At 39.8% G+C, this 21,046-nt stretch overlaps 2 protein-coding genes across 5 annotated transcripts in view; one reads left to right on the top strand and one right to left on the bottom strand.

The window, feature by feature from the left end:
• Mgam2 (maltase-glucoamylase 2 (putative)) overlaps positions 1–21,046 on the bottom strand; it is a 112,234-nt gene that overhangs the window by 13,137 nt on the left and 78,051 nt on the right. The window contains exon 46 of one of the 4 annotated variants that reach the window (XM_031381649.1): positions 16,675–16,777. The exons of the other annotated variants lie outside the window; for them this stretch is intronic. Within the exon in view, the coding sequence (XP_031237509.1) occupies positions 16,742–16,777 (36 nt within the window). The 3' untranslated portion in view covers positions 16,675–16,741. Of the gene's footprint in view, positions 1–16,674; positions 16,778–21,046 lie in introns of those variants that run through there. 4 annotated transcript variants of the gene reach the window in all.
• On the top strand, positions 370–9,282 carry LOC116098784 (DBH-like monooxygenase protein 2). Its single transcript, XM_031381652.1, has 13 exons — positions 370–657; positions 1,870–2,016; positions 2,500–2,661; positions 2,897–2,980; positions 3,770–3,937; positions 4,131–4,233; positions 4,393–4,559; positions 5,382–5,473; positions 5,714–5,810; positions 5,950–6,009; positions 7,509–7,639; positions 8,638–8,755; positions 9,040–9,282. The coding sequence occupies exons 1-13, from the start codon at positions 370–372 to the stop codon at positions 9,280–9,282; spliced, it is 1,860 nt and encodes a 619-aa protein (XP_031237512.1).

Genomic DNA, 21,046 nt, shown 5'->3' with positions numbered 1-21,046 from the left:
AATGTTATTTACTAAGGATATTACAGAGGTACAGTAGATATGGAGGAACACAGAGGTGGGGAGAAACTGAAAAACTCCTTGACTCTATAGGTTTGCATTGGGCATGACCCTGAAAATTGTGTGACTCTTTACAATTTCACATTAGGCCCCTGAATTCAATTGAGACAATCCTATTCTGTGTCCTCCCTGGACACTTCTGGCTCAAGTTATATAAGTGGCACCACTCTGTACACAGTGGATAATCAGATCAGAAGAATACCAACCTGTCCCTCCCCCCATGGCACTGTGCCTGGCACAAGTATAGATACATATAAGTCCAGAGCTCTTGAGTGTCTGTCTGCAGGAAAGCTGTTTTGGGCCCCAGGAGCCATGGCCTGTGTTCTCCTCTTCAGGCTTTTCTTACTTTTGGTCCTGGCATCTTTTGCCCAAGGCAACCGCCTGGGTCCTACATCTCCCCTTCGTTATTCCAGGTTCCTAGATCCTTCCCATGCTGTTTTCCTGCGCTGGGACTTTGATCATGAGGCTGAAATAATCACATTTGAGCTCCAAGTCCAAACAACTGGCTGGGTTGGCCTGGGTATCACAGATCGGTACACCTTTGTGGGAAGCGATCTGGTAGTTGGAGGTGTCCTACCCAATGGCAATGTCTACTTTTCGGTAAGTCTAGGGATAAGCAACTTGTTTTGAGTTGAAGATGGTTTCATGTCCATAGTCTCCAACCTCCTACCCACCACAGAAGAGCTCCTTTAGTGGGCTGAGGGTGGCTTTGAGTCTAGAAAAGAACTTTTCTTCTGCAAACACAGGCAAGCATACTGAACTCTAGTTGACTGCGGATTTCTCTCTACAAAGATGCTCTAGAACTTCAATCTTAGTCTTCTAGGGCACTTGTCTGTCAGACTTTTAAGAGAGAAGAGGTTTTATATTATAAGAGTCTAATACAACTTACTTTCTAGGAGTTGTTGTTCTTCTCACTGAAGAAATTAGGTTATTAGAATAGTCTCTATCTCCAATATCCTTTACAACCACTCAGCTAGACTTCAGTATAAAATTGTCTAGTAACAACAATGACAACAAAAGAAACAAAATTGTGCTTTTGTTCCAAATTCTTTTTATGTTAAACCCCATAACATCACTGAGAGGGATTACTATAATCCACTGGTTCTCAACCTTCTTAATGCTGTGACCCTTTAACATGATGTAGAGACACCCAAACACAGAATTATTTTTGTTGCAATTTCATAACTGTAATTTTGCTACTGTTATGAATTATAATGTCAATATCTAATATCCAGGGTATCTGATATGTGACCCTTGTAAAAGTGTCCTCTGATACCCCTAACTGGTCACAGCTCACAGGTTGAGAACCTCTGCTATAATCTGCCTTTTACAAATGAAATAGTAGTTCATTTGTCTCCTCAGACTCACACTTTCTAAGCTTACAATCACAGCTCTGAACTGCACTTATATAGTACAAATCACTATACACAAAATTGTATAATCAAAGCATCATGAGAAAGAATATACAGATAATTCAGAGAACAAGTTTTTTCTAAAGATTTCAATGAAGGATTATTAGAATTTTTGAAGCTAACATTTGAAGTGAAAATTATAAGGCCAGGTTGTGAATCTCCAACAGATACGTCTATCCCAGGAACACATTCATTTTTGCAATGTAGGTAGCTGGATTCTGCCATGTTAGCATATACCTGCTGTCCCAAAGCTTAATTGCTACATATGCAGCTGGAGCCATGAGTCCTACCATGTGTACTCTTTGGTTGGTGGTTTAGTCCCTAGGAGCTCTGAGGGTACTGGTTAGTTCATACTGTTGTTCTTCCTGTTTCCTATTTCTTAATGATCACTGGTCACCAGGATCAGCACCTTCTGGATGAAGACACTCTAGAACAGGATGGGAGCCAGGATGCTGAACTGCTAAAGCTCACAGAAGATTCTGTCTCAACTACCATGCGCTTTTCCAGGCCCTTCAGATCCTGTGATCCACATGATCATGACATTACGGTAAGATGTGGAAAGGGGAAAAATATTTAGCCATGATCAGCTTCTCCTGAGAAGATTAGACACCCCAAGTCAGGCATCCAGTCATAATTCATGGGACTTTTACCCTTTACTCTTCTTGGGTACTGCCCAGTTGTATCATCTCTTAAAATCTGCAATGATTCCTTGGCAAGATCTCACCCAATGACTAAGTGCCTGCCTGTTTTATTTTTCCCCTATTAAAGGACTCTAATCAATTCCATTGAATATCAGTGTTTGGAATTGAAGCTGGTTCAACCTTCTTTTTTTCTGCAGGTGTAAAAAGAAAGAATGGGAAAGGGTTAAGTACCACAAATGAGTTAACCTTAGAGGTAGAACTAAAGCCACACTAATCTTGTCTCAAGTTATTCTCATTCCACAGTATAGATGAATGGCACATATAAGAAACTGAATATAGGTAAATTCAAAGTACAAATGTCAGGCCTTCAATGTTCGTGGTACCTATAGAGTGATACCATGAGGGTCCTGGCTGCCTATGGCCTGGATGACATACCAAAGATGAGTCGGGAGCATACTTTTGTCAAGTCCATCTTCTTGCTTCAAATACTACAATATGATGATCAAGATGCCCCTGAAGACACCATCACCTATGACCTGAAGATCAGTAATGTAAGACCCCACCATACCATCTATCTGCCTCCACTTTTTTTCCATCTTCCCATTCATCCCAGACCCTTCATCTTGCACCCAATACTTGCACATTCCTTAGAATAAAGTTATGATGAGTACCCTTGACTCTGTAAGAAGTCCCAATGATGATCCCTGCTTCCTAACCTGTCTACTTCCCTGCTTTTGGGGAACCCTCATTCCCACTCCTTTCGCCTTTTTTTGCATCTTTCTCCAGTTCCTCATTCCAGAGGATGATACCACATATGCCTGTACCTTTCTCCCGCTCCCTATTGTCAGCAAAAAGCATCACATCTACAAGGTATGTGAACCAAGAGAAAAAGTATACCAAAGTAGGGAAGGCATTGTAGCAAAGCAATGGGCATGTTAGAGTTTGGAGATTGAAAAGATTGCTATGAGGAAATAAAAAGGAGGGAATTGTAGGGTAGAGCCAGTTGGAGTTTTATAGGGTTGGAAGCCACATAATTTCGTGGATCCAGAACTATAACTACCAAAAGTCTTTTATTCAAGTGAAGGGTATTTTGATGGAAGATAGCAATTAGTATGTTTTTGAAAATAACAATTTCAAGTCCCATCAGGATTCCAGAACTGTTCTCTTTTAGCAACGGAGCTAGTAAAAGCAAGAAAGGGATGTGGCCATGCAGTGTCAGCCAGTAAAAAAATCAAGTAAGAGTGAACTCTAAATCAGTCTTCTAATTTTTTAAACTGTTTTTAATTTAGGCCACTTCCAAGAATATAATTTTACAAGTTCCAAGGTATAGGGAGGCATTTGAAAAATTGATTTCAAAGGAATGCGGATAATTATATGCAAATTGTGATTTGACTGAGGTTACTAAAGACAGTCAGAGTCATTGGAAGTTCCCTGGTGACTCAGCACTGTGAGCTGTGCTCCACAGAAATATTTTTAAAGAGATGGGGGTTGACAGAAGAGTCTAGTAGAGTTTAGAGAAAATGATAGTAATCAGGGAGAGAAACAGATGAGGAAAAACTCAGAGAAGCAGAGAAAGCCATAGCTTTGGGAGGCAGGAAGGACTGGATAATAAGATGACACATAATCTTAACTATCATCCATCCTCCTTTCTCTGTCCAGTTTGAACCTATATTGGTGGAACGCAACGAGACGATGGTGCATCACGTTCTTGTGTATGCATGTGGCAATTCTAGTGTGCTCCCCACAGGCATTGGTGAATGTTATGGATCAGACCCTGCCTTCTCCCTCTGCTCCCATGTCATAGCTGGCTGGGCTGTTGGGGGCCTTGTGAGTCCCGAGATGGGGGCATTTTGTGACAAAGGGGTGCATGCTGTTAGGCAATGGGCTAATAGAAGAACTGGGAGCATAGAAGTTCTGAAAGAAAGGTTAGAAAACCAGGGCAGAGCCAGAGCTTATTTATATCCAAGCATCTCGTCTCTAGCCTTTCTAACATCACTGCCATGTTTTTCAATCTCTACAGAGTTACCAGTTTCCAGATGATGTAGGCATCTCTATTGGAACCCCCTTTGATCCTCAATGGATCCGACTGGAAATTCACTACAGCAATTTTCAGAACCATCCTGGTGAGTATCCAAAGGACTTGTGAGAGGGCAGCTGGTGGAGGCAACTGTGGGAGACATGTGGCATACATGCCAGATTCTGTTAGTCACTGCCCACTCCAGCTTTCCTGAACATTGTGACCCACTCCCACCATCTGAGGAGAGTATCTCTTTGTACTCTAGGTATACGTGATACCTCAGGCATGCGGCTGTACTACACCTCGCACCTTCGCAAATATGACATGGGAGTCCTCCAGCTGGGCATCTCAGTTTTCCCTATTCACTTTATACCACCGGGTGCTGATGCTTTCTTGTCCTATGGGCTATGCAAGACAGACAAGTTTGAAGAGGTGAAACCTGAGACACATGTATTCTCTGAAGTTTCTTGTTCTCCATCAGAGTTCTGGTCTTAGCCAACCATTGGAAAAATGACTAAAGCCTGGTGTTCAGAAAAGTGGCAAGCATACATTCTGCAAGAGAAAAATGTGTCAGGGCTTTAAGGGCAAAGAACTTGGGTGAAAAGTGAGACAGGGTTGTTCCATGGAAGTAGAGTGAGTAGGAATATCCATCTGGGAAAGCAGAGGACAGAGTATAATGGTCAGGAGGCAGAGAGAAGGGGTGGAAGTGTTGTCTTCTTGGTATGGTATGACACAGCCAATGCAGTCATGACATCATAGTAGCTGTGGCTGCCTGCAGTAAGCCAAACTGAGACTAGTCCTATCAACTCTAAGTTGTGGATCAAAAGGAGGCCTTTCCTTGCTAAAATATTGGCTCCTGATGGGTTGTGGGAGAAAGATAATAATTGTGCATTCACCAATAATCCCAGCAGGATCAATCAGATAGTTTTAAACCCATGGCCACATAGATGATCCATTTTAAAAACTCAGTGGGTGCCACACAACAAACCAAAATAAAACAATAGCAAAGTTGAAAATATGGGAAGGGGGCTTGGATAGAAAAGGGTGGGTAATAGTCTTAGCAAAGAGAGTAGAGAGAGTGGAATAGTTACCAGAATATACTTCGTGCATGGAATTGTCAAAGAATGAACTCAATGAAACCTAAATACAAAAATCTAAGAGAGCAATTCTTTACTAGATCAAGAAAAAGAGGCTATCAGTCATCAATGGAGGAAAAATAAAGCTTGAGTTCTTGACCAATCCTTCCTGTTACAGATGAATGGGGCTCCAGTAGCTGACATACATGTATCAGCCTGCCTGCTCCACACTCACTTAGCTGGGCGGTCACTGCAAGCTGTGCAATACAGGTAATTAAAAACCTTGAACCTTTCCCTTCTGTGTATGGGATTAATTACTGCTTCTGCATGATGTTATCCCTGGTTAAGAATAAGAAACTATAGACAGAGTGGAATAGACTGTGAAAGAAGAATCTTTTAGGTTTATTTCATTTGCATTCCCTGAATGAGACCACATGCTGCATCATTATTGGTCTGGCCTTCTCTGCTTCATCTTCTCATTTCTGTCTTTCTGCTCTTCTCTCCCTCTAGAAATGGAACCCAACTCCAAGTAGTATGTAAAGATTTTTCCTATGATTTCAATCTGCAAGAGTCTCGGGACTTACCTCATCCTGCAGTGATTAAGCCGGTAGGATCCTGAGGAGGGATAATGGCTGGAGCAATGGGGAGAGCAAGGAGACTGTAGCTCATTGTTAGCTCAGACAATTCTAAGACTGTAGCAGTTCCTCTTTGACTTACTCTTTGCTGTCATATTTCACTGTGAATAGGGGGATGAGCTGCTGATAGAATGTCATTACCAGACACTGGATCGTGACTTCATGACTTTTGTAAGTGTCTTTCTCCACAGCAGTAGCAATGACTTCAGCTTTGAAAAAAGCTATATCCTGGCTTTAACTGTCTAATAAATTTGATTGTTCCAGCTTATGTTTTCTTCTCTTCTGTGAGGCTTTTCATGTTCTTACAATTCCATGCATCCAAGATAGAGAGAGATTCTGTACACATCCTATTGGTGACCCACTAAGACCATAAGAGTATGTGTTACAGTATCTCTATCTCTCACCTTCCCAATGCCATTAATGAACTTGGAGTCATAACTGCCCTGGATTGGAATGCCAGCATAATAATTTAGCAGCTTTATTACCTAGACAAAGTACTCAAAATCTTGGCTTCATTCTAAATTCATAAGGGATGAATAATATTACCCTCTCACAAGATTACTGAAATAATTGTTTACCACATATACGATAATGGGACCATCACCTACCTTATAGTAGATGCTCATTTAGAGCTAACTATCATTACCATAATTACCACATATAGGACAATGGGACTATCATCTACCTTAGAGTAGATGTTCATTTAGAGCTAACTATTGTTACCATAATTACAAAGAAACCAGCAATTTTATATACAGAACAACTCAGTGCTCCAGAAAGGATTGAACACTTTCAAGGAAGGAAACACAGCCATACATGTTATTGTAAAAATCAAGATAGAAGACATCAAAATGGAAAAATGGGATTATAGTTTAGAACTAATTCAGGAATCATAAGACAACACACGCATCATATGACAACAGTAAGTGGGTGTGGTTCTAGACACAGAGCAATGCTGAGTTCTGGAAAAGGACAGAAATGACAAAGCCATCCATCAACAAGGAATGCTTTGAGTGTACATGAAGAACAATGAGCTCGGGTGGGATTAAAGAACATGGGAAGACAAGAAGTAATGGGATTAGTTTGAGGGATTTGTGGCTAGGAAGAGTTCTCAAAGCTGAAAAGATGCTGTCCTACCTATAACTCTTAGATAGCAGGGTCTAATTGTCAAATTGCGTTTGCCGACTCAATAATAGAGAGGAATCGATAGGCTAGGGTTTCTTGTATGTAATCAAATAATTTGTCTTAGAATAAAGTATCACACACATTCTATTATATTATATTACATTATATTTATTATATCATATCATATCATATCATATCATAGACCAATGATCAACAACTGTAGGCAGAATAGAATGTAATAAAGCCAGGGGGCTGGCTGACACTGGCAAAGTCGGGAGTCTAACCCACACCAGAGGGTAGCAGTAGAAATGTAAAAGATAAGAAAGATATGTAGAATATTCTAAAGAGTAATTATTTAGAAATAATATTTGTTCAATGTCTGGAAATAGAGGAGGAGGAAGGAAGTGATCTGTTAAGGTGTGGTAAGCTGGACTCTATGGGAAGAGAAAGAGCTCTCTGGAAAAGTGACAACTTTCAGTCTGTTGTTTGCCTTTCCCCTCTCTGTATGCTCTTGTATACTTGTCTTTTCCTCTCTCTTTCTCCAGGGAGGTGCCAGCACCATTAATGAGATGTGCCTCATCTTCTTCTTCTACTATCCCAGAATTAACATTTCCAGTTGCATGGGATACCCTGATATCATCTATGTGACCAATGAGCTGGGGGAAGAAGCATCTGAGTGAGTCAGTCTAACAGCAAAAGCCCACAAGTGCATGGGAAGGGATCCTTCAGTGGGTGGTGGAATGACACCTTGCCATTCTCACCCTTGCTACATTCAGCCTTGATTCAAAAAGCTCTCCAAACAGAAGTTTTGCAGGAAAGTTTCTGTATCAGTAAGGGCATTTAGAGATGCAAATGACAACAGACCCTTGAAAGTCAGATCCCTTGTGGATAAATTCCTATCTTTCAGGCTTCACTCAAAAACTTGTTTGCATTCAGGTCACAACCTGTAAGTAAGTGGCCACTCTTGTGTGACTCTAATAAGAGGCTGGAAATATCTTTCTTAACAGACACACATATAATTTCAGGGCAATTGCATATTTCCTTCTTTCTATCTTACTTCCTTCCTTTTTTCTTTCTCTCTTTCTCTTTCTCTTTCTTTCATTCTTTCTTCCTTTCTTCCTTGCTTTCTTTCTTTTTCTCTTTCTTCCTTCCTTCCTTCCTTTCTTTCTTCCTTCCTTCCTTTCTTTCTTTCTTTCTTTCTTTCTTTCTTTCTTTCTTTCTTTCTTTCTTTCTTTCTTTTTTTCTTTTGAAACAGAATTTGTCACTCTGTAGCCCTGGCTGTCCTGGAACTTGCTCTGTAGAGCAGGTTGGCCTCAAACTCACAGAGATCTACAGGCCTCTGCCTCCTAAATGCTGGGATTAAAGGTATGTACCACCACAGATAATTGCAGATTTACAGAAGCTAATCCAACCACCTCTCGGACCCTATGGTGCCTATGTCCTTAAACAGCATCCTTTTTTTATGTCCTATGTTCTCTCTGGTATTTTTTTCTTACCAAACTCACTAAGAATTTTCATTTAGTTAAACAACATTCCATGTGACTTATACTAGTGTGAAAAGTTTATATTAGTGTTGAAGCAAAAAATGAAGATGTTCTTTAACATATTTTGTCTGAGCTGTAAGTCAACATTATTTATTGCCATGTCCCTGCCTTCTATCCCTTCTATCCACAGGAATCCCATGGAGAACCTGATGGTCCTGAATAATGTTGAGTGGACTCCAGAGAACATTAAAAAAGCTGAGAAAGCCTGCAAGGAGTCCCAGCAGACAGTATTGATCAAGACCATTGATGTGCGTGTCACAGTAGAAACCACCCTACAAGGTTGTGGGATGGTATTGGGCAAGGCAAGGACAGGCAAAGGATGATGGCAGCAAATAACAAAGATAGAAAGTGTGAATTGGGAGAAGGAGTCACAGGAAAAAGAAAGGCCAGGTGTTGCTCTCCTGCACTGGAGAGGTTGTTGCAGCCTGCCAGTTTAGCTTGTAAGGGTGAGGATGGCACAGTAAAGTTTCAAGAAATGGAAAGATGGTAGGGATATTTCTGGAACTACTCAGTTTTTTTCCATCTCCTGCAGGAAGTAGTAGAAAATACAACTGGTTGGATTCCTGATATTATACCAACTCCTCGAGGACCATGCTTAGAGTCTTCTGGAGGCAAAGTGGAACCTCAGGACAAGACCCCTGCAGGCTTCAGGGCTGTACCAGTGGCCCTCTCTGGCTCCAGTACTGCTACTTTGAAGCCCCTGCCCATGGCTGCTGTTCTGTTTCTGCAGGGTAGCCTCTCATGGCTCCTTGCAATGCTGCATACTGGAATATGATTCTGTCTCCTCATGATACCTACTCTCTTATCATGAGCTACAGAAAAAGCTTGCTGATTTGACCCCTCTAAGTGTCTGTTGTGACACTTTCCTTAACTGAAATCATGACATTGCAGGTTCTAGGCTTTTATCCACAATTTACTGTTCAAATCATTATTAAGGTTTCAGGACCATTGATAGGATCACATGGTTTATGAGAACTTCTGCCTCCAAGTCTGAGTGTTAGATGCTGGATCCACTCTCCAAGAATCCTCGTGTCCTGATTTCTTTCAAATTGATGCTATGAGTAGGATGGGGCTTGAGTACAGAGGAAGATCATGGTAAACCCCTTGGTATGTTTGTGGCCATGGAGAAGGTATTACTTCTCTATTCTAATGGTAATTTCTGTCCAGTCTTTTCAGATCAGTGTGAGTATGCTATATAGATATACTAGAGAGTAAAGGGTAATTTTTGGTCAAGGAAGGGACTCTGTGTACATAGAAATAAAATTTCTAAATATCACATTAAATAGAATTCAAGTTGCTTTCTTTGGCAGTCTCTTTCATTTGAGTCTTTGGTCCAGGAAAAGCAGCTTGGAAGCCCCTTGAACTACCAGGCTAAAGCATCAGGAAGGTTTGGTTGCCCCAAATACAGCATGCAACATGCCATCCTTGTTCTCTACACTTGAGTCTCTACAGTTGGATGGTCTTTTTTATCCTACCTCAAGTTATATTGCCACATGTGAGTCACTCAGAATGAAGAATCTATCTGGAAACTCAAGGTGAATTGAGCTCTGAGAATAAGTAAAAGTCAAAGTAGAGAAAAGTAAGTTCTTATTGCTGCCGCACAATGCTTATCTAAGAACACTATAGGGGAAAGAAAAGCGACTAAGAACAAACATTTTGTGGAGTTTCAGTTGTTATTAAAAGCCCAAGAGAGTGAGCTTATTTGGTATTTTTTGGAAACCATGTGTATTAATTCTCAGCTAGATTCAAAGTCACTTTGCCAATCTATGAAATGTCTTACTCATTATGTCTTCTAGAAGGCATCCCCTACCTTGGGTGTACCAAGGTGTTTGGCAGGGGATCTTAATCTCAATAATCAAGAATATGATTTCAGCAAACTCCATATCACACACAGCTTCAGAGGCTGTAATCTAATGTCATAGCCCTGCTTTCTGATGGAGTGGTACCTCTTCTAACAGTGGTGAGGTGTACTGAGGACATGAGAAGTAATGAGCGCATCACTTCCTTGGATATGACAATGCTTAAGGCTATGAATCCTCAGAACTACAACACATTCAACTCCTGAACTGATCAGAACCACTTTTAAGCCTTATAATATATAAACCAAAGTTCTTGCCACCTTAAACAAAGAGGGTTTTCCAAGTTCATGTCTCTTTAGAATGTCTTCTTAGACCACTTACATTGCCCAACAATGTAGTAGGCAATCTTTTGAGGAAATATTGAGTCAGATGCTGATGATCTGGGAAATGTGGTATAAGGAAACATTTATGGTTCAGAAAATTTAAACCACACAACCCTTAAAATCTTTTTCTACTCTGGTATATTTTATCTAGGTATACTGAAAGGTCATGGATTCATGATTCAAGGAGGAGGACATTGAGACAGATTGACTTTTTTGAAAGATTATTAGAAGAGTTAGTAATATCACAAAAAGATAACAGCATGGCAGGCATTAAGGCATGCTCCTTATAGGTTTCAGAGGAGGGAGTTTATATCTCACAGTTGATGAACTTACTGCATATAGTCAGGATATCTCTGATTCTAGGAGAAGGGTAGTGGAAAGGTGATCCTGTATTTCCAGCAAGGAGGAAAGAAATCTTGCTAACTTGTGATTTAGAAGTTATGGGGTAAATAGGGTAAATGGGTACATTTATTTAAGGTATACTAGATACAGGGGTAGGGAATGTGCCATCAATAGCCCTCTGGTGTCTTGAGGCTAGTAGCCTGGACATGGAAACTTCTTTGCCTAAATTAGAATTAAGCTATCAGTTATGAACCAAGACCTGAGGTAGGGGTACAGAAAATGGCAAAAATCCTTGGAAATCACTGGCCAGAAAGTCTACCTGTCTGATGAGCTCCAATTTTATTGAGATCTCTTGTCTTAAAAATAATATGGAATATGACTAAGGAACATACTTTATATTGACTTTTGCCATCCATAAACAGGAGGTAACATGTTCATATATTCATACATGCACATGCATATACATATACAAATATGCACATATGCATACAGATCATATACACAAAAGCAAGCGTTCAAACTCATAACTCACCCCTAAGTTTGTGCTGCCAAAAATGCAGTATACTGGGCTTCCCTTAGTGAAGGTACAAGTAAGGGGATATGTGACATGCTCTATAGAATAAAATAATTTTGAGTTTTGATAAGGCAAGAGCCAAGTATTCCCTAACATAAGAAATCAGCTTTGTTCAAATGACTATAGTTTGTGGGTCAATTCCAAAAAAACAAGTGTAACTGATAATCCTGTGTTCCTCATGAGGAATACCATTGAACGATCCAAAACATAGTATGTCTATTGTGCCAGGTCAGAAATTCAGGAAGATATTCATAGAAGAGGAAGAGATGTTCAAGTTGAGTAAATCAAGGATGCTGTGTGTACTGTTGGTATACCTAACCAGTACAAGAGGTTGGAAACATATGGTGTAGACCTAAGGAAGTGGCTTTTAAATTCTTTGGTCTTAGGATCTCTTTATATTCAAAACCTGTAGAGAGAATATGTATCTATATGGATTTGGTATCTGTCATTAATAAATCTGATAACCTATGGCTTAGGGAGGAAATATGAAATGGGACATCTGGGAAGCAGAAAGAATTCTGGGATAGTGTCAGAGACAGGAGATTCACCCAGGAGATAGAAGCATGCTACCTGAGCACATGGTAACCAGCCACATGGCAGAATGTAGATTAGAATAAATGGCTTGTTTTACGTTATGATCTGATCAGAGAAGAGCTTAGCTATATGGCCAAGGTATTTATAAACATATTTTGAGTCTGAGTTGTATTTCTGGGAGCATGGGCCAAGGGGAGAGAAACAGCTCTAACTTCAACAAACGATGAACCAACCTGAAGTAAGAACTTACTTAGAACCCATGTTTAGATTGCAAGATGCAGGTAAAAAAAAAAGAGAGAAAAGTCAAGGTAGCAGGACAATAGTCATGATTTTATAAAATAAATAAATAAATAAATAAATAAATAAATAAATAAATAGCAGGCCAAAGCCAAAGCTTCCCAGAACAGCACAAGACCAGCAGCTGAGAGGGTTTCCTAGCCAAGGAGCAAGAACCTACAGAGAGATAGTACAGAAGGTGTTCTGTTTCGTTTTTTGTTTGTTTGTTTTTTTGCTTTATTTTGTTTTAAGTCCCTACTGAATTTAAAAGCAGAACACAGAAGTTGGGGCTTCTCCCAAGGACAGAGCACAGAGGTGGCAGAGGGGAAGAAACAGACGCCCAGTTACATACAGGCTAAATATAGCTAGGACCAGGGGAGGGTGGCAAAACCCATGGAGACTTCCCAGAAACTACAGCCATGGGAAAAGCTACTTCAGGTTTGCCTAAGCTTGGTTTGGCAGATCAACTCCTCTTGTCCTCTCATGTCATAAGCATATGAATTCCTAGGTTGGCTGCTGTGGCCAGAGTCAGACTGAAGGCTTTCTATTCCTGTAAAGAAAGGGACAGGCTCTGCTCTATCCCCTGTGCCTGCATTACTTGTAGACAGAATAAATTTTGAGTTGAAAGTTTTTTGAGTGGGTTGGTGTTTCTATCACCCCACTGGGGATCCTGTCTCAATATAGGAGGTAGCCTCTTCAGGTTCCATATTCGCAATGTAATGAGCCCCAGCTAATGTCACCCCCATTGATTCTTGGGTACCTCTTGTATCTCAGGCCTCTGTCTCGTCCTAGAGATGCCCTCCCCACCTCCTCACCCCTGTCAGTTGCAGCTTTCCATTCATTTTCATGGCCATCTAGCCATCTTCCTCATACCTGATCCTCAATCCCCATTCCCCTTCCCATACCCCTCTCTCAAGTTCCTGCCTTCCATCTACCTCTTATGGACTAATTTATTCCTCCTTCTAAATGAGTTTCAAGCTTCTTCACTTGGACCTTCCTTCTTGTTTAGCTTCTTTGGGTCTGTGGAGTATAGCCTGTTACTTGTATTTTATGAGTGAGTACATATCATACATGTCCTTTTGGGTCTGGGTTTCTTCACACAGGATGAAATCCTCAAATTCCATCCATTTGCCTGTAAAAGTCATGGTGTCTTTGTTTTTAATAGCTAAATAGTATTCAATTGTGTAGATGTACCAAATTTTCTTTATCTACTCTTCAATTGAGGGACATCTAGGTTATTTCCAGTTTCTGGCTATTAGGAATAAAGCTGTTTGAGAGCCATCCCAATTTCTAACACTATTGATGATACTCTGTTATGCTTCAGACAGGAGCATGTTGTCCTCTGAGAGGCCCCACCCAGCAGCTGACTCTGACAAATACAGACACCCACAGTCAAACAGTGGATGGAGCTTGAGGATTTTTATGAAAGAGTAGGAGGAATGATTATAGCCCCAAAGGCAATAAGAACTCCACAGGAAGACCAGCAGAGTTAACTAACCTGGACCTTTGGGGCTCTCAGAATCTGAATCACCAACCAAAGAACATGCATGGGCTGAACCTAGGTCTCCCCCCCCCATATGTAGCTTAGTCTTCATGTAGGTCCTGAATATCTGGAACTGGGGCTATCCCAAAAACTGTTGCCTGTAAATGGGATGCATGTGTTCTACTAACTGGGCTGCCTTGTCTGGCCTTAGTGGGAGAGGAAGCACATAGCCTTGCAAAGACGAAGTGTTGGGGTTCAGGGATACCCAGAGGACCTGCTCCAGCAAATTAAAGAAGAGGAGGGGGAGGGAGAAAGGGTTGTAGGAAGGGATAAGCAGGAGGGCAGTGTGCAGGATGTAAAGCAAAAAAAATAAATAAAATTAAATAAAAAAAATAAGTCCCACCATGTGTACTCTTTGGTTGGTGGTTTAGTCCCTGGGAGCTCTGAGGGTACTAGTTAGTTCATACTGTGGTTCGTCCTAAGGGGCTGCAAACCCTTGAGCTCCTTGTGTCCTTTCTCTAACTCCTTCATTGGGGACCCTGTACTCAGTTCAATGGATGGCTGTGAGCCTCTACTTCTGTATTAGTCAGGTACTGTCAGAGCCTATCAGGAGACAGCTATATCAGGCTGGATTGTCCTTCCTTCAGTCTCTGCTCCATAGTTAGTCTCTGCAACTCCTTCCATGGGTATTTTGTTCCCCCTTTTAAGAAGGAATGAAGTGTCCCCATTTTGGTCTTCCTTCTTCTTGAGTTTCTTGTGGTTTGTGGATTGTACTTTGAGTGTCCAATCTTCTGGGCTAATATCCACTTATCAGAGAGTGCATACCAAATGTGTTCTTTTGTGATTGGGTTACCTCATTCCGGATGATATTCTCCAGATCCATCCATTTCCCTATGAATTTCATAAATTCATTGTTTTTAATAGCTGAGTAGTACTCCATTGTGTAGATGTACCACAATTTCTGTATCCATTTCTCTGTTGAGGGACATCTGGGTTGTTTCCAGTTTCTGGCTATTATAAATAAGGCTGTTATGAACATAGTGGAGCATGTGTCCTTATTACATGTTGGAGCATCATCTGGGTATATGTCCAGGAGTGGAATAGCTGGGTCCTCTGGTAGAATTATGTGCAATTTCCAGAGGAACGGCCAAAATGATTTCCAGAGTGGTTGTACCAGCTTGCAATCCCACCAGCAATGAAGGAGCATTCCTCTTTCTCCACAACCTCTCCAGCATCTGCTGTCACCTGAATTTTTTATCCTCGTCATTCTGACTGGTTTGAAGTAGAATGTCAGTGTTGTTTTGATTTGCAGGTCCCTGATGACTAAGGATGTTGAACATTTCTTTAGGTGCTTCTTAGCCATCTGGTATTCCTCAGTTGAGAATTTTTTGTTTAGCTCTGTACCATATTTTTTAATAGGTTTATTTGGTTCTCTGCAGTCTAACTTCTTGAGTTGTTTGTATATATTGGATTTTAGTCCTCTATCAGATATAGAATTGGTAAAGATCTTTTCCCAATTTGTTGGTTGCTGTTCTGTCATATTGACAGTGTCTTTTGCCTTTCAGAAGCTTTGCAACTTTATGAGGTCCCATTTGTCAATTCATGATCTTAGAGCATAAGCTATTGGTGTTCTATACCACCAACCAAAGAGTACACTTGATGGGACTAATGGCTCCAGCAGCATATGTATAGTAGAGGAAGGCCAAGTCAATCATCAATGGAAGGAGAGGCCCTTGGCCCTGTGAAGGTTCTATGCCCCAGAGTAGGGGAATGCCAGGACCAGTAAGCAGGAGAGAGTAGGGTGGGGAGTGGGGAGGGGAGGGAACAGGGGTTTGTTCTTGTTGGTTTTTTGTTTTGGATTTTTTGGGATTTTTTGGAGGGGAAATTGGAAAAAGCATGTAAATAAAGAACATATCTAATAAAATAAAAAAAAATTAAAAAATTAAAAAAAAAAAAAAAAGAACAGAGCTTAGCCAGGTACTACACAGCGTCTGAGCTAAAAACACAACAGACACAGGAGGCAGAAACAGACAGATCTCTGTGAATTCTAAATTCTAGATCAGCCCTACCTACACAATAAAGTTGGGGCCAGATGATCTGCTATAAGATACAGCCCCTTATAAATTACAATCTGTTGTTGTTGTTATTGTTTTTTATTATTATTACCACTTTTATTGTTTTACAGTCCAGTCATTACCCTCTCCTGGTCCGCCCTCCCACAGTTCCACCTCCCATTCCTCCTACCCCCTGTCTCCAAGAGAATATCCCCACCTCACCTCAACCCCCACTCCCCAACCCTCCACCTTCCTCCCACCCCACTCCACCAGGCTACCCTACTCCCTGTAGCCTCAAGTCTCTCAAGGGTTAGGTGTTTCCCTCACTGAGGCCAGACCAGGCAGCCCTGTGCTATATACATGCTGGGAGGTTGGGTGGGGAGGCTTGTACCAGCTAGTGCATGCTGCCTGGTTGGTGGCTCAATGTCTGAGAGATCCCAGGGCTCCAGGTTAGTAGAGACTGCTGGTCTTCCTAGTTTAAAATTCAAAATGACACATTTTCCTTAAAGGTATTATGTAGGGTTTTACTTAATAATAAGTAGGAATTTCCTTACTAATTTAATAAATAAATACACAATATTAAATTTATATAAAGAGAAAGGGGAATATAGGTATATTTGTCCACATAAGATATGTTTATAATTTTAAATTGAAATATAATGCTTTTTCTGTTGCCAAAAAGCATTTTGCCCTAGGAATGATATATTCTCCTAATCAATTTAAGGACTCAGAGTTGGGGTTGGGGTGAGGTGGTTTACTTTTATCTTTCCAGGAGATGAAAGCATCCAACTAAGGAATCCAGAGACCATTGTACAAGAAAAATATCTAAAGAAAAATAATGGATCGTTAAGAAAGGTATTTCAAAAAAAGGAGTAAACTAGTATAAAAAAATAATACTGTTAAGCTTATTAACTGTATTGAACATTAACTATCAGCTTTGCAATGCAGAATAGAAATGCCTTTCATTTGAGGGGATAAATAAACACACATGGTGAAATGGAAACTTTAAGGATTCTTTGGAAATTCAGTTGTATTGGAAGGTCTTTTGTTAGGGCAAACACATAAAGGAGTGTTTTCCTGAAGTGGACACAGGTGAAAGACTAAGGCAAGCATGTGAAAGGGCAATGTGATGGAGGATTCTTTACTAACAACATGCATGTATTGGTCTGCCTTACATTGGGAAGTTGAGCTGCATTTGGGTTATTTTAAGTTATGATCTAGTCAGAGAAGAACCTAGCTATATGGCCAAGGTATATGAAAATATTTTGAGTCTGAGTCTTATTTCTAGGAGCATGGGGATGGGAGAAAGAAAGAACCAGTCCTAACTTCAATAAAAACCAGTCAACACATCATGTTGCCTATGTGAGTGATACTTGGTAACATTTACTACATACAAAACTTAAATTGAGTCATTTATAAAATATTTTATATTTATTTTTGTTAATTGAAAATAACAATGTATCTACTACATTTTACCATAAATAACATCTTTGTGAAAAATAAGCATATTTTGAGGCAAAAACAAAGAGTAAGAAGCATGATATTATTTTACATTTCATAAATCTTTTAATGACTTGCACCTTTTTGTAGCTGTTTCTGTATTTATCTATTGCAACATCACACTGAAAAGTCTTTGAAAACTGCCACTAATGTCCCAGTAAGACAAAAATAGTAAAAGAGACAAATAATAACTTGGTATTGTGAAAACATATTTGATGCTATTGACTTTACAAAAAGTCTGGGACACCCCACAGATTTCATACTATATTTTTAGAATACTGTTCTTGGGCTAAACCTTCAACAGTGACCAAGTGGCCATACTTGGTAATATTCATGAGTTTATTGATGAGATAGAGACTTAGCTAAGGAAGGACTAGGTCAAAGATAAGTCATAAATTTGAATATGAAAGATCAGGGCCATTAAGGAATCTCTAACACACTGAGAGACTTCACACATAAAAGAAAATAATAATAAAATACAGTAAAAGGCTAGATGACCATGATTCTAAACTCCAGTGCAGATAGACTGCCTCCTAGGGCTAAGCCTTTACAGTTTAACCTCGTCTAAGTAAGTTCTAGTTTTTAGGCACATCAGAGTCCATTGTTAGTGGAGACAGTAGGGGCCTAAAACTAGCTCATAAGATACTTTTCAAAATCCTAGAGCAGTTTGGTATCAATAAATATAGATTGAGTATTCCTAATCTGAAAGTATAACACATTTTGCATACCAATACAATTCCACAAGCAGAAAACTTCTCACCAAGAGCTTGGCTGTATATGTAAGATTACTTTAATGTTAACTAAAAATATCTTCAAGTTTTATGTCTAGGGTATACATGGTAATTAATGACTTTCATGTTTAGATCTCACTTTGTATTGATAGATGTTGAGAAACATTAAAAAATAAACTGAAAAATTTCTCATCCCAATTATTTGAGAAGAGAAAGGCTCAATCTGAGCTTATGAAACCTGTAGAGTGTCACCAGCATCAGAGTAATTATTGAATCTATAGCCAAATTATATTTCTAACACCTATAATCATATATTTTCTTTCTTTAATGGTAAAGTGCTTTGTCTATAATTTAATGACTTCAATGCTTGAAATTGAGAAGTATAAAAATATATAACAGTAGCAGTTTTTATGTCTATACTAATAGCTGGAATCCCTTTGAAAGCAAAAGATGGTTTTACCATGTATGATAGTAAGCTACTGTATATACAGACATGATAAAGTATTTCAAATTCTGCAGTATAAAGAATTGCTGTTAGAGAGGTAACTTGAGTACCACTGGGACTCTCCCCAATATTGGATTAGGCTTGCAACCCATGAAAACAGTAGGAGTGAAGCTATTTCACCAATGACACTTGTAGCAATAATGTTCACAGAATGTGGTATGGTATAATATGAGACACTAGGATTCCAAGTGAAGATATTTATCAATTAACCAGCAAGACCATGAAAATAATAGCTAGCATAAGAAATATTTATGGTATGCATTCTGACAGGATAAGCATGTATACCTTCTTTGGTAGGAGTTATGTTTGGAATAGAAACATCCTTATACATATATAATTGTAGTTTTTGAAATGCCTATATTTTGGAAACCAAGTTGTCCTAAATCTGTTCACAAAGAGGTAACTATCCTTCACCAAATGAGGTTCTAGCATAACCAGTGGTTCTCAAACTGTAGGTCATGGCTACCATAAGGATGGCATATCAGATTTTCTGCATACCAGATATTTATATTATATATTTCATAACATTAGCAAAATGACAGTTATTAAATAGCACTGAAATAGTTTTATGGTTGGGTATCACCACAACATAAGGAACTGTATTAAAAAGTCATAGCATTAGGAAGGTTGAGAACCCCTGCACTACAACTTTGAGTGAGATAATGGCACTAGCATATAGAGTTTATAGCATCCACCATGTATTTGGAGTCAGTGGCAGACATTTTGACTGCTGTTCTATTGAAAATGGTAGCAGTTAAAGCATATGTGATCATGTTTGTAGTATTAGTGTTAGCATTGACTACAGGAGTAGGTAATTAACTGGTTGTAGCGTTCTGTGTAACCAAATGAGTTTCTGTAATTGTGAAAGCTATATCTGACATTATGGTGGCATCTGAATTTATAAGGTATGTGCTATTGCATATGGCACTGCTGGATTCATTTCCATCACTAATGTTTCCAACACATCCTGCATAGTATGTAGTACTTATGGTGAGAATACATGTGGTTCTTGGAATGAAAGTGTTGGAAATGACCTTGTCAGAAGTAAACAAATTAATGTGGTTTGTGTTGAAAATATATAACCATGGGGATAGTAGAAGCTGCAGTAAAATTGTATTACTATTCCCTTGGAAAGATATGGTTACACTAGGAATCACAACACTAGACTTTGCTGTGGTAGAATCTATAGGAAAGGGATTAGGTACATCAAAAAGAATAGAATTAATTGTAGTATTAGGAAAATGTATAAGGTGTGACTGTGGTAGAAAAAGTTGAATTGGTGCTATCAAAAGTAGCACTCACAGAAAAAAAAATCTAATTTTACCAGAATATATGGTACTACTTGTGACATTAGCAGTACTTGTTCTAAAAGGTGTACTCCCCGTGGGTATAGGATCACTAGCGCTATCAGTAACAGGTACTGTAAGAAACACAGTACCTATATCTGGAAGAAGAGAGATGGCTGTGGCATTAGTAGTACTTGTCTCAGTAGCCATCATTGTGGCAGGAATGATAGCACTAGTGCTAATAGTAGTAGAACATGTAGGGAAAAGTGTCGTTATCTCAAGAATTTGGTATTAGTTGTGTTGTCACTAGTACTTGTCTCGGTGTCTGTGGTTGTAACAGGCATCACATTGCTATCGTTAGTAGCAGGAGGACTTGTAGGAAAAGATGGGGTTAAGCCAGGAGATGTGGTGCTAGTTGTGTTGTTAACAGCACTCGTCTCAGTAGCTATGGTTGTGACAGGCATCACATCACTAGTGTTAGCAGGAGAGGAACTTGTAGGGAAAGGTGGAGTTGTGTCCAGAAATGTGGTGCTAGTTGTATTGTCAACTGTAGCTGTCTCAGGGGTTATGGTTGTTACAGGCATCACATCACTAGTGTTAGGAGGAGGAGGATGTGTAGGGAAAGGTGGACTTGTACCAGGAAATGTGCTTGTTTCATTGTCAACAGTACTGTTTTGAGGAATTGTGGTTGTGACAGGCATCTCATCACTAGTGTTAGCAGGAGGAGGACTTGTAGGGAAAGGTGGAGTTGTGTCCAGAAATGTGGTGCTAGTTGTATTGTCAACTGTAGCTGTCTCAGGGGTTATGGTTGTTACAGGAAATAAATCACTAGTGCTAGTATGAGAAGATATTGTAGGGAAAGCTGTAGTTGTGTCAGGAAATGTGGTGCTAGTTGTGTTGTCAACAGTACTTGTTTGAGGAATTGTGGTTGTGACAGGCATCACATCACTAGTGTTAGCAGGAGAAGGACTTGTAGGGAAAAATGTAGTTGTACCAGGAAATGCGCTTGTTTCATTGTTAACAGTACTTGTGGTTGTGACAGGTATAACATCGCTAGTGTTAGCAGGAGAAG

The sequence above is a fragment of the Mastomys coucha genome, unplaced genomic scaffold, assembly GCF_008632895.1.
Source record: "Mastomys coucha isolate ucsf_1 unplaced genomic scaffold, UCSF_Mcou_1 pScaffold20, whole genome shotgun sequence".
Lineage (NCBI taxonomy): Eukaryota > Metazoa > Chordata > Mammalia > Rodentia > Muridae > Mastomys > Mastomys coucha.
The sequence above is the reverse complement of the archived record's forward strand: the minus strand, read 5'-3'. Positions and strand labels throughout refer to the sequence as shown.

Excerpts from the sequence above, each read along its gene's own strand:
- LOC116098784 (XM_031381652.1), top strand. The coding sequence starts at position 370 with ATGGCCTGTGTTCTCCTCTTCAGGCTTTTCTTACTTTTGGTCCTGGCA. Across the intron at positions 5,811-5,949 it reads ATCCTGCAGTGATTAAGCCG|GGGGATGAGCTGCTGATAGA; the intron begins GTAGGATCCTGA and ends CACTGTGAATAG. Across the intron at positions 7,640-8,637 it reads CTGGGGGAAGAAGCATCTGA|GAATCCCATGGAGAACCTGA; the intron begins GTGAGTCAGTCT and ends TTCTATCCACAG.